Raw genomic sequence first — 12,960 nt, forward strand, 5'->3', positions numbered from 1 at the left:
GGGAACTGAGTTTCTGCTTGTCTGGGCCTAGTTACTGTTGGTATTTCCCCTTGGTCGGGTCTGTTGTTACCTCCAAGACCAAATGAAATCAGAAAAGTCAAGATTAAGTATTTAAAGTTGTAAGTTTAAGTTAGCCATCTTGGCTGCACAAATCACTAGAATACATGGAAAAAGGATGGAATGACTTATTTCAAGGCAGCTCAGCTCTTTAAGTGTTAAGAACAGCAGTGCTTCTGAAAATTAATTATTTTGTGCTTCAATTATATACTGAAGCTAGTAAGAGATGCTTACTGTGAAAGTGTAGAACTTGTAAGTCTCTTTTGTTTTGCCTTGGTTCATGTGTGGTTTTGCATACACAGCCTGAAATAGTTGCCTTTTCCTGCCATGTTTCATTACATTTAATAACACAGTGAGTGTATGTATAATTTCATTTCCATCAGAAGGACACAGCAGGGGAGGTGAGTCTCTGAGCAGAAGTACTAGGCAGCTTGCAGCTACTGTGCTAGATGTATTTTGAATTCTGATTCACTGTGGCTTTGTAGTTAGCCTTAAATTATTTGAGGGAAATAGTGTCTTAGTTTTCTGTCCTAAATTCTGTTTGTGCTGTCTCTAAGTGTCAGCAAAAAAACTGTATTTATGGAGTCAATGTTGAATTGCAAGTCTAGTGTGTTTTAATAATCATCCAGTGATGCTCCTGCATTAGACTCCTGGTTACACTCCTTATGGTATCCTGACCTCTGCTGGTCTGAGCTTTATCTGGCTCCTGTCAGAATCTGCAATTTTCAAGACACCATCCATAAGGATTACTGTGTTATGTTATTGCAGGCTAAGATTAAAAGCTTTCTGCACAATGCCTTTTTAAGTCACTCAGCAGAACTGTTTAGGCTTTCCTCTTGCCTTGTAAGTTTTAAAAAATATTCCTAACTTAAGTTTTCATGTAATTGGCAACTTATGTAAAAGGTTGATACCCTTGTGAATTTGGAATCTGTTCTTCAGATACCAAAAACCTCTTAGGCTGGGATTTCTGTGTATTTGTGTGTGTGTATTTTTGGTCATAATACCTTTACTCTGCATTAACAGTAATCATTACTCATTTTGGTGCTTCATTACTTTGCTGCACGTTTGATGCCTCAAATGCATCAAATCATTGTCCTACATTATGAACTACTTAACCTTGACATGAATAATCCAGCACATCTGAGATAAGACAAGGGGAGGAAAGATTTTCTGGAGGAGGAAAGGAGACAGAGAACTGACCTCAGGAAATCTGGAGTCTGGGTTTGACTCTGATTTTGAAGTTCTGTGAAATGTTTTGTAAGTAATTTTCAGTTAGGTTTTGTCATTGGTTTACTTGATTATAAATTCCCTGGGGAGCAGTTCAGCAGGTTCTGGGGAGGTTTCTGCTGAAGCTTTGCTTTAAGCTCAGCCCCTGGCACGTGTGCTCTCCAGGAGGGTGGAGTGCTGCACACGGGAGGGATGCTTGGCACTTCCATTATTTTGTGCTTTCACCAGTGCATTGTTTACTGACATGAGAGTAGAAACCAGCTCTGCTTCAATTAGGGAATCTGTTACTCCCAATGGCAAAAATGCTTCAAAGTGTAAAATGTACTCAGAAGACAGATAAATGGATTTTTTTTTCTTTTTTTTTGGTGACAACTACATGGAACTTGTCTGAAAGAGCAGTAGCAGCATCCCTCTGCTCTGCAATGAGCTGCCTCAGATCTGTCTGTGTTTTCAGTGTTGTACCTGTTAGACATAAAAGTGAACATAATTCAGACAGGGAAAGAAATAGCTAAAAGTTTTCAAGAACTGAACACCAAAATAATTGCTATTTTGACTACAGTAGCATCACTTGAAAATGGGTAAATTGACACAAAGACATAAAAGCTTGAACAAACATACAATTGAAGTGAGCTTCTGGCTCAAAAGACCAAAAATCTTGAAAGGAGATCAAACATACAAACAAAAAGACTGTGGAAGCAGATAGGGTTTTATTTTTCTTACCAATTACATGAACAACCTATTGAGGGCAGAGACCTTTCCTGACTTCCTGTTATTCCTGCAGGAATAAAAACTATGCCTAAAGAACAGCTGCTTTAAGAGATGTTGGAAATGCTGATTCCTTAAAGGGGTTGCAAGTATGAAGGAGAATCAGAAACAATGTTATGATATCTTGGAAACAATAGTTTTTCTAGCCTTCCCCTCTAAAAAGTCTTAAGAAATGTCTTTTTTAAAAAATATAAAAGGCTTTTATTTGAGATATTTAATTTGGGATATTGCCCAATACAGCCAGAACCTGAAGAGGAATGTGGGCAGTTGATTGCAACATGAGTACTTAGGTAAGGTTGAGAGAGTAGAGGCATGTCTTTTCCCCATCACATTTTTATACTTGTGTCAGGCTTACAGAATTTGAATTCAAACAAAAAATAATTTAAAAATCCAAACCAACTTCTTTCCAGGACATTTTGTGGACCTATCATACATAGTTAGGGTGGACCTAAACCTCATCAAGTTATACTTCTACAAATGCAAGGCTTTGGGCTCCTGGATTAAAGAAGTTCAGCAAGTTAAAGAAGCCCATTGTATTGCATTGGTAGCCAAGAAAGAATGTACAAATTCTGATGGGTAAAAGCTAGAAGTAAAATTAAGATTCTATTGGGACTATAAGTAGTAATTTTCTTTTATATTCCCCCACAACATTTTAGATGCAATTGACTTTATAAATACTTAATGAAAATATTTATAACTTTTCAGTATCCTGTGGAGCTTTAAAATTAAACTTTTACATTGTTACCAGATTGAATCACTAACCATATGAATATCCTTCCTGTCTTTATTAATCCCTGAATTTGAAGCTGGAGGTAGAGGGGCTGTCCTTTGCAATAAAACTAAATACTTTTTTTATATTCAACTCTGAAGAGAAAGCAGTAGCCACACACATTCATTTTTTTGCTTTGCAGTCTGGATCTTCTGCTCCAAAGCTTTATGAGAGTTGAAACAGTGTCATTAAAAACATGTAACAACACCCAGCTAACTATTAACTTTGTAGTATAATCAGAGATACTTTGCAAAATGTAAAACTGAGCTGTAAAAATAAGTGCTACAAGTCTTATCAGCGGAGCTAACAAAATACAGATTTTTGGCAGTGTGGTGCCAAAGTGCCTTGAAATTCCTGGGCTAAGATGGCTGATTCCAAGTGCTTGTTTGGTCCCCAGATTTGAGAAGCTGATATCAGCTCTAGCAATATTTTCAGAGACAGAAGGGCACTCTCTAAGGTAGTAGGGCTTTATTTGCTAGACTACTTAATGTAACTTTATTTTGAGAAAATGGGGTTTGTTTCTATTTGGATTCTCATTCTGTCACCTTGTTACTGAAACATTCTTGTCAGTAATAAAATTTAAGATAATAGATCTTCAGAAGAAATCTTTGATGTTAAGTTACAGGGTAATTCGGGTGAAAATGTGCCTGAATTCTTCAGGAGGAAAATTATGACTAGGATTTCTAGCTTTTAATATCTAAAAATTAAAGCTTTATTCCCAGTTCTGCTCCTGCACTGTCACTCTTGCATGCATTTGCTTTTGTTCATTTTTAACTGTGTGCCTTTTAAGAAGAGATGGTTTGTGTGATCACTTGCAAACAGAAGCTAATGATGTTTAGGGCAAGTCTGGGGAAAGAAGATCCTTTCAGAGACAACTAACTTTTAAGTAGCTTGCAGCAGAAATTATTTGCCTGAAAACTGAGTATAAAGACAAATGGAAGTTTTATTTGTTGTTGTTTTTTGTGTTTTTTTTTTTTTTTTTGTAACTTGCCAAATATGTAAAAAAGAAACTTCTAGAAATCTTGTACTTAACCTCTTCTTATAAAATAAGAAGAGGTTAACTTAACCTCTTCTAAGAAGAGCTTAACTTAACCTCTTCTTATAAAATACAACTCATCCATAGTGCCGAAAATAAGAGTTTCTGCTTGGTTTTTGGTTGGCTATCTTTTTGGATGTTTTAAATGAACTGATGAAATGAACTCTTTACTGTTCTCAGATGACTGAATAAAAAATTCATAATGCTCTGTTAAACTTGTTCTTTTTAAAAAAACATAGGTAACTTTAAATGCATTTGTTTTGGAGATACTAAAAATTTCTGATTTCTTTTCAGCAAAAGAACCTTGAAATTGAAAGAACTACAAAATGGCTTAAGATGCTGAAAAGCTGGGAAAAATACAAGAATAGTGAAAAGGTAAAATTCTGCATGCTTTTGTCATTGGCTGTCATTTCAGAAAGAATGCACACCCTGAAATTAGGTTGCCTGTGTTTGATATCTGAAAAAAAACCAAACCCCACACTGAAAGAATAAAGTTTTTTGTTCTTCCAAAATGCAGTAATACCTAATAACCCAACAGTAATTACCCAACAGAATTGGTGGTCAAATGGAAGGAATTATGTTCATGTGTGCAGAATAATCTGTGGACAGAGTGGGTCATGTCAGGTGTGCCCTTAGGTGCTAAATACTTCTACTTGATTTAAAAGCTAGGTGGGGATTTCATGTGAGCATTTTATTTGCTGCAATTGTAGTCTTGGTCATCTTAAAATCATGGAAGAATTTCAGCTGGAAAAAAATTTGCTGGAGAGGCTGTATCCCCAGCACTGGGCTCTGGGAGGGTTTTCATAGCTGCTCTTCTGGCTGTATGGTGGATAATGGCACAGAATCCCAAATTCAGATTCCTTCTACTCTTCAACACAGCTTAAGACTTGTGTTAAGCTGTTTTAACACAAGACAGATTAACACAAGCTGTCTTTGCCTTTTCTGTTGGGGCTTCTGTTGGTATAGGTCAGAATCTAGAAAGTCCATTTCCTTAAAATATGATGTGAATGCATTAAAAATAATTACTTGTTCCCAAAGTTTTTCTTATAATCCTACCTTTTGTCCTGCCATTTTCTCTGGGAGAAGACATTAGGGGTCTTAACTGTTGTGACTTTGTTTCTTTGTTTTGTTAAGGTGGCAGTAAGGAGATTTTAAGATCAAGTATGTTCCCAAGTCAAAGGGACAATAAAAAAATTCCATAACAGCTGCTTTATTTGCAAAGAGAATGTTAAATATGACCTTTCAGGTAACCCAATAACCACGTGTCGTGTAAGCAGCAGTGGCTGTGCTCTTCAGCCATTGGTGACATCAGTCCACGAGACAGTGACTTAAATAAATAATCCTCTCTTCACCAGGCATGCAGAAGGTCTGGCAGATCAGCTGAGCAGAAAGAGTTTCAGTTCATGTAACAAATTATAGGCTGAACTATAAATAGAGGCCAAAATAATTCAATATGTTCATAAAGGGATGGACTTCCCTTGAGGCTAGGAAAAATTTTCACTCATTGTGGAACTCTAGTGAAGCACATGAGGTTTAAAAAACAAGGGTGTTTTCTTTATGCTATCTCACCTCTTATGTGCTGAGTGAACCAGAAGATACACAATAAAGAATCAGCTGACTCCTTCTCCTGAGCATCCAGTGGAAAGTCAGACATTATTTGTCACTGCTCTTTATGGAAGGCCTGGCCATGTTCTCAGAGCTGTGCAAAACTCACAATTAAAGGCAATTTTTATCTGGAATTGTGTTGGAAGAATGCACCAGCTTTCCAAGCTCACATTCTTGAAGCATGGAAGGAGTATTTGCAGGAACAGTTCCTGAGTCTTGTTTTCTGTCTTTACTTGACTGGATAAAGTGGTTAATGTTAGAGGAACAAATTGCTAAAGAAAATGAACAGCCTGTGTGTTACAAGACTCACATCACCTGACACTGCCATGGTTTCTGTACAGTCAGGCTGCTCCTGAAATGAGTGTTCTTTAGAAACAGCACTGAAGGGAACATTGCAGCAACAGTAACAGTGTTATAGGATTATAGATTATAATTGTACTCATGGCTTGGTTTTGGAAAATGGCACATTTGAGACATGATTGTGCTCTTAAGTAGCTAGGAATGGAGACTCAGAGCAAGTGATGATCCCAGGTATACAGCAGGTATGTACAAAATACAGGACTTTGGACAGCCTGTTTGTGATGAGCCTTCATAATATACAGCTAAGAGAGCTTTGCCTTGAAGGAATCTGTTCATACTGTACACATACTGTAAATGAATCCATATATTTGATTCCATTATCCCAAACTGTCATATGCCTAATTGCAAACCACAATTCTCATTCAGTGCTCTTGCAGAGCTGCCTATAGCTGCTTCTCAGCTTTATTTTTTTCTTTTGTCATAACTTCACAAAGAGAATTAATGAGAAAACATTAACATGGTGATGAGTGTGTGTGTGCATTTGAGATGCTTCACTTGACATCTGATCTTGACTGCTGAAGAATATATATATATATATATATACATATATATATATATAAGAATAGATAGATAGAAAGAAGAAATAGATGAGGCATCTGGAAACTTGACACTGTTTTCCCATTAGAACTCTCGTGCTAAACCTTGTAAAAAAGATGGTGTGGGGAACAGAGATTAGGAATGAATGCCCATGAGGAACTGGAAAAAGATGGAAGAATTGTCATATTGAGACCAGAAATGTGCCAGGCTCTACCATGTTTGGGTAATAGTTGAGAAGTAGTGGAGTGTGATGTAATAAAGTGAGCCCATGTACAGCTCCATAACAGTGTAGAGTCACAGAGTCATGGAATGGCCTGGGGTGTAAGGGACCTTATTGATCATCAAGTTCCAGCCCCCTGCCATGAGCAGGGTCACCTTCCACTGGACCATCTTCCTCAGAGCCCCATCCAACCTGGCCTTGGACCCTTGCTGGGATGGGGCAGCCACAGCTTCTCTGGGAGCCTGTGCCATGGTCTCACCACCCTCACAGAGAAGAATTTCTTCCTTGTGTAGGAGGTTTTCTTGTTGCCTTAATGTCCTTGGCCAGATTTGATCTCCCCAGGGCTTCAGTTCTCTAACTGATCCCTGGCTGCTTGGACAATCTCTCTCTGTATTCCTGCAAACTGCCTGTCCTTCTGTCTTCCCCATAGGCTTCCTTTTTCTGTTTGAGATTGTCCAGGCACTCCTGTTCATTCATAAAGGCCTCCTGGTGATTTTATCTGACTTGCTCTTTGTGTATAAAACTCCTTGATTCCTGTGTGGTTATTTAGGCATCTCTTTCAGTGGAGTTGTCATGGTCCTTACAGATACCACTGTGAAGTGTGTAACTGCCCTTGTGTCTTTGCTTGATTGATATTTGTCAAAATAAAGCTTTCATCTCCCCATCAGTCATTTCTTATGCAGGAAGTGTCACAGAGCAGCAAAGTTTGTGTTTCAGCATGGTCCTTCTCTGTTTGTGCTTTTATTTCCTATTTGTATTCTGCTGCTTAGTAGTTCAGGGTACAATCAACCACCCACAGATAGTAAATCCTTCCTGGCTTAGTATGATCATAACTTTCAGGAAAGATTAAATAAAACTGTTATATGTTGTATTCCCATTTGAGTATTTCCACCAAAGTATTGCTGTCTTTCCCTGTCTGCCTTCATCTATCTGTGATTGAAGTTGCCTAAATTGAAGGGGAAAGGAAGAAGAGAAACAATCAGGGTAGCTGCCATTTCCAGCTGTTCTGGCATTCACACACAGTGCAATAATCAGGTCTCCAGTTCGTTTGGAGTCTGAACACAGAGCCTTAATGAAGAACCCTCTTTGCATTCCTGAGATTTTTGAATGAGATGGGGCAACTCTTCTGTTTGCACTTTTTCTTCCTTTTTTGCAACCCACAGAAGCTGAAGAACCTCTAAAGGCAGCAGCCTTTATAAATATATTTTCTTTTCATTATAAATATACTTTCTTCTGAGACTTCAGATTTTAATTCTTACGCTTCTCATCACGGATTCTTTTTGAGGTGGCAGAGTCCCTTTGCTACTTGTGCAGCTCTGCCTGACAGCTGAGAAAGTTTTATTTTCAAGAAAACCAACTTTATATCTTGCAGGAGCAATGAGGCCAATTGCCACTCTTCAGGCCAGTGCTGTGTGACAGTGGCCTCATTTCTCTTTCCAGAAACCAGCTGGGTTCGTGACCTGGAGAGATGGGAGCCAGGCAAGGAAGGGGAGGTTGTTTGTTTTCCAGGTTTTTTTGCATGTTGGACTTTATGGCCTTCATTGAGATGATAGCTAATTTTTTTTGTTGTTTTCTTGCTTTATAAGGATTTTAGTTCATTCTGTATATTGAGTGTATTTATAGTCCAGTTTGTTTTTGCATGAGAAGCTCCTTTGAATTCCTACGTGATGGGGCCTCATTTAGTGTCAGTTTCTCCTACCTACTTCAGGATCAACAATCTTATTAATAATTGCAGGAGTTTGACTGCTGTCCTTGTCTGAATAGCTTAGATGTGCTACAGATTTTAAACCTGTATTTTTATGTATTCTGTGTTTACATAATTATATGCATTGAGGATCACTTTCTTTTTTCTATGTCCTGTGCTGATGGGAACATCCCAGATCCCATAACCCCATTCTTTGAATGATGAATGTTTTCATAGATGTGTCTTTTTATCTGAACTCTGAGTTTATGTATTTGTGCTTTATTTTGAATGATTATCTTATGAAAGCCTTAATCTGCACAAATTATTTAAAGTTACTCAGTAGTTCATCTTCCCAGAAGCAGAAGAAAAAAGTAACTTCCTGAATTTTCTACTTTCTGTTTTAATTATGATAATAATTATTATAATAAAAATAATTATAATTTATTTAAATAATTATTATAAATTTTAATTATAAATTATTATTTAATATATGATTATATTTAACATATATTTATATAATATAAAATAAATAAATAATAATAGAATAAAATATAAATATATTTAATATATAATTATAAATTATAAATTATTATAAAAAATAATTCAGAGGGAGCAGGAAAGTAGATGAGAGTTCTGCAAGTATACAGATACAAGCAGCATTTCTCAGCAGATGTTGTACCTGGTATTACATAAGGACATAACAGACAGCAGAGGGCACTAGCATGGTGCATATGGTAAAGACATTCAGCTAGCTAATAATCAGTGTGCTCATTTATATTTTCTTTAACTGTTTGGTGATTGAATGATTATCAGAAATTATTCTGCAGTAAAGTGTGTGTGAGTTCCCCCCCCACTCCCCAAGATGCAGCACAGCTGTGTCATTTTCACAAAACTGCAGCATTGCACAGGGTCACAGAAAGCTTGGGCTTGGAAGGGGCCTCTGGAGGTCACCTGGTCCTGCACCTGCTCAAGCTGCCCAGAACAAGGTCCTGATGGCTTTTGAGGTTTCCAGGGCTGGAGACACCACAACCTGACTGGGTCACCTATGCCAGTGCTCTGTCACCCTCACAGTGAAAAAATGTTTCCTGATTTTCAAAGGGAATCTCCAGTGTTTCAATTTGTGCCCATTGCCTCTGGTTGTGTGAGTGGGCACCACTGAGCAGAGCCTGGCTCTGTCCTTTTTGCACTCTCCCTTCAGGGTGGTGCTGCAGAGAAATTGATAAAATCCCTCTGAGCCTTCTTTGCTCCTGGCTAAACAGTCCCAGCCCTCTCAGCCTCTCCTCATGGCAGAGGTGGTGAAGTTTCATCATCTCTGTAGCCCTTTGCAATGTGTCCACGTCTGTGTTGGGTTGAGAACTGGTATTGTACCTGCAGGGATCCCTGTGGCAGGAAGGAATGATGAATCTGACTCCATGTTCTCAGAAGGCTAATTGATTATTTTACAGTACTATATTATATTAAAGAATACTAAACTATACTATACTAAAGAATACAGAAAGGATACTTGCAGAAGGCTAAAAAGATAATAATGAAAACTCCTGACTCTTTCCAGAGTCCCGACACAGCTTGGTTCTGATTGGCCAATGAGTGAAAACAGCTCACAGCAGAATCCAATGAAACAATCACCTGGGGGTAAACAATCTCCAAACACATTCCACATGTGAGCACAGCACAGGAGAAGCAAATGAGATAAGAATTGTTTTCCTTTTCTCTGAGGCTTTTCAGCTTCCCAGGAGAAAAATCCTGGGTGAAGGGATTTTTCAGAGAATGTGAATGTGACAAACTGGACTCACTGTGCTGAACAGAGGGAAAGGATCCCTTCCCTCAGCCTGGTGGAAATGCTTTTGTCTGGTGCAGCCCAGGATACCACTGGTCATCTTTGCTTCAAGGGCACTGCCCCAGCTCCTGCTCAGCTTGGTGTCCACCAGGGCCCCCAGGTCCTTTTCTTCTGAGCTGTTTTCTGCCTGGTGACCCCTGGAATGTTCTGGTGCCTGGGGTTGTTCCCTCCCAGGTGCAGGACTTTGCACCTCTCCTTGTTGAACTCTGGGAGGTTCCTGGCAGCCCATTTCTCTAGCTTGTTACCATCACTCTGGGTGGCAGCACAACCCTCTTGGTGTATCAGCCACTCCTCTCAGTTTTCCATTGGATATGACGTTTTCACACTTGTTTGCATGTTCCTGTTTGTCACTCTTGTCCTGGAGCCCATGCCAGACTGAGTGACATTTCTCTCCTCTGTATCAGGTGGTGAAGGTCTTTGGTCTTGTGTTCTGCTGAGTCTGTAGGAGCATCTGGTAATGACTTGGGATGACTGAGAGCTTTTTCTCTGCCTCAATAAATGAATAGATGGAGCAGCAGAGTCAGTTGAACACAGATCTAAAATGGTTTGCAGGAAACTGTAAATGTTATTTGGGTTTATTCTGCCTGGTAGTGCAACAATTCAGAACTTAGCTACTAAAAATGTTTGCTTTCCTCCTGTTATTTTGGTTTTTTTTGGGCATAGCTGTAGTTGGCTGATGAAACTGTTCACCTCTCTGTCCTTTCTGCTCTTTATAAAGTTATGTTTGCAACTCACTTTTCAAACTTCTCTGTGAAAAGTGTTTCCACAGTTCTCTCTTGTCAGTTTTTACTTACTGCTTTAAGGGCTCTTCTAGCATTTGGCTGTTTCAATCTAGGCAGTGCAGAAGATGGGAAAATTGTAAATGCCATGGACTCCTCTGAAACTAGAGATTGTTGTCCTTCAGTTTTATTTTCCAGAAAACCCTGACCAGCTCCTCAGTTTGGATGGATGGTTTGAATTGTTTTACTTCTCTTTGGATAAGGAGTTATTATTATAAAGGCTTATTTCTGGCCTTTTACATCTACCTGACCTTATCCCAAAATACTAATTTATACAACAACAGTAGTCTTGAGAATTTATTTTTCAACCAGTTGTCTTCATTAATAACCTTTTGTTCTTGGAGACATTTGAAAATTAGTTAAAAAATGATAATTAGCTGACAAAAATATTTGTTGTGAAGGTACTCTGTTGCTGCACATGGGTCTGAGGAATAAAACTACCTGTCACTGAGGACATAGATCACTGCATGTTTTTTCCATAGTTTTCTTCCAGATTTCCAGAGAAGATATTGCAAATTTGGCTCATTCTGCTTTCCAGTAGACAGGCTAATCTCTTCCTATGATGACTCCTCTGCAGTTGGGGGGTTTGGCTTTCAAAAGACTGAATTTTCTTCTCTCTCACAAGCAGGTACCTTTGTGTCTGGGTTGGCACACACTGAAATCCTGTGTGACCTGAGCTCAGGGTATCCATCTGTAGAGAAGGCTGCTTTGGAGCTCTGTATGTTGTTCTTCATCTTTACAGAAAAAACTCTACTGGCACAGCTGTGCTCACACTGCAAGTGTTGCTGCTTTAGCATTCTTTGTATTAATGCAGCAAAGTTTTCTTCATGAAGCACAACATTTTTTTTGTGGGCAGCCTCCAGGATGGCTGTTGTATCTTATACAAGTTTATGTTTTTCATTTGAAAAAGGAACAAGGAAAGAAACTCATAACCTTACTTGTGCAAGAGTTAGAAATTCTGCAATCCAGACACAAATCCTTGCTGGCATTAAAGACACCTTTAAAGAGCTGATATACTCCAAATGGCAGCAGGGTTGGAAATACACTGCAGTGAGGGGTTCATTAATTTCCCAAAACTGGAGATGTGAAATATGTGAAAAGAAAAACAGTCCTGTCTTTGAGGAGGACATTGCTTTTAAAATATTTCTTACTGCAGACATAACTTTTATAAAAATGTTTAAAGGAAGTGGTAGTTTTGTCAACTGAAATTTTTAAGGTCTAACTTCCATTGTGGGATAAACATGAAGAAAAAATTGGAGAGTGGTTGTATGTGGTTTGTTCTCTTTTGAACCTAATTGTCTCCCTGTGTAATCATTAAAATAATGGTAAAAACATAATTTCAGAAAGGTTCATTTTCTGTGTCAGAGTTGCTTTATAATTTTCCTTGTCTGAGATATGTCTTCAAAAGAGGATAACACCTTTTTGTGTTCTTTTGTTGTTGTTTTTGCAAATGTTTTAATATGCATGTAGGAGATTGATTATTAGTTTAGAAATAGAATTTGAGATCTGTTAGCTTTAGAAATGGCACATTCTGGTTTTTTGTGATCTCACAAAAGGTTTGTTTCCTTGCACACATACATTTGAGCATACTGTCACAGTTTTAGAAGAATTCAGAAATCAGTTCTGCTTTTGGGTTTTTACTGATAATTTTTAGAGCTTTGTGATTTTGCTGCTTGCTTTTTTGCTATTTCTATTTATAGACTGTAATTACAGTGAGCTATTTGTAGCTTATCCTGAAATAGTGTTGCTAAGAATCTGATTTTTGGGATCTAAATTACAAAATTTGCTGAGCAAAGGTGATAAAATTTGGATATACCTTCCTATATGCAAGAGTCCTGGCTTGAAAGCATCACCTGGGATGGTTTGGCCCATGTGTCTGTTTTGTCCCTGTGCCTCTGGATTCTGGCAAGAGGTCCCAAATGGCACTGCTGGAGACGTTGTTCAAAGTACACTGGAGCCCTTTGTCCCCAGCAGGTCATCCCTTTCCTAGGATGCTTGGTGTAATTCCATTTTTCTCTTCAGCATGTTGTGCATCACTATTCCTTTTATTCAGAGCATTGTAAATTGGGCTGCATTTTTACCTT

The 12,960-nt window shown here is 38.3% G+C and overlaps 1 protein-coding gene across 3 annotated transcripts in view; it reads left to right on the forward strand.

Moving 5' to 3' along the window:
- Positions 1 to 12,960, forward strand: part of USP6NL (USP6 N-terminal like) — a 114,576-nt gene that overhangs the window by 73,671 nt on the left and 27,945 nt on the right. For all 3 annotated transcript variants that reach the window (XM_054631435.2, XM_054631433.2, XM_054631434.2), the window contains one exon: positions 4,149 to 4,229. In XM_054631435.2, the coding sequence (XP_054487410.2) occupies positions 4,149 to 4,229 (81 nt within the window). The remainder of the gene's footprint in view (positions 1 to 4,148; positions 4,230 to 12,960) is intronic.

Source organism: Agelaius phoeniceus, chromosome 5 (genome assembly GCF_051311805.1).
Source record: "Agelaius phoeniceus isolate bAgePho1 chromosome 5, bAgePho1.hap1, whole genome shotgun sequence".
NCBI classification, from domain to species: domain Eukaryota; kingdom Metazoa; phylum Chordata; class Aves; order Passeriformes; family Icteridae; genus Agelaius; species Agelaius phoeniceus.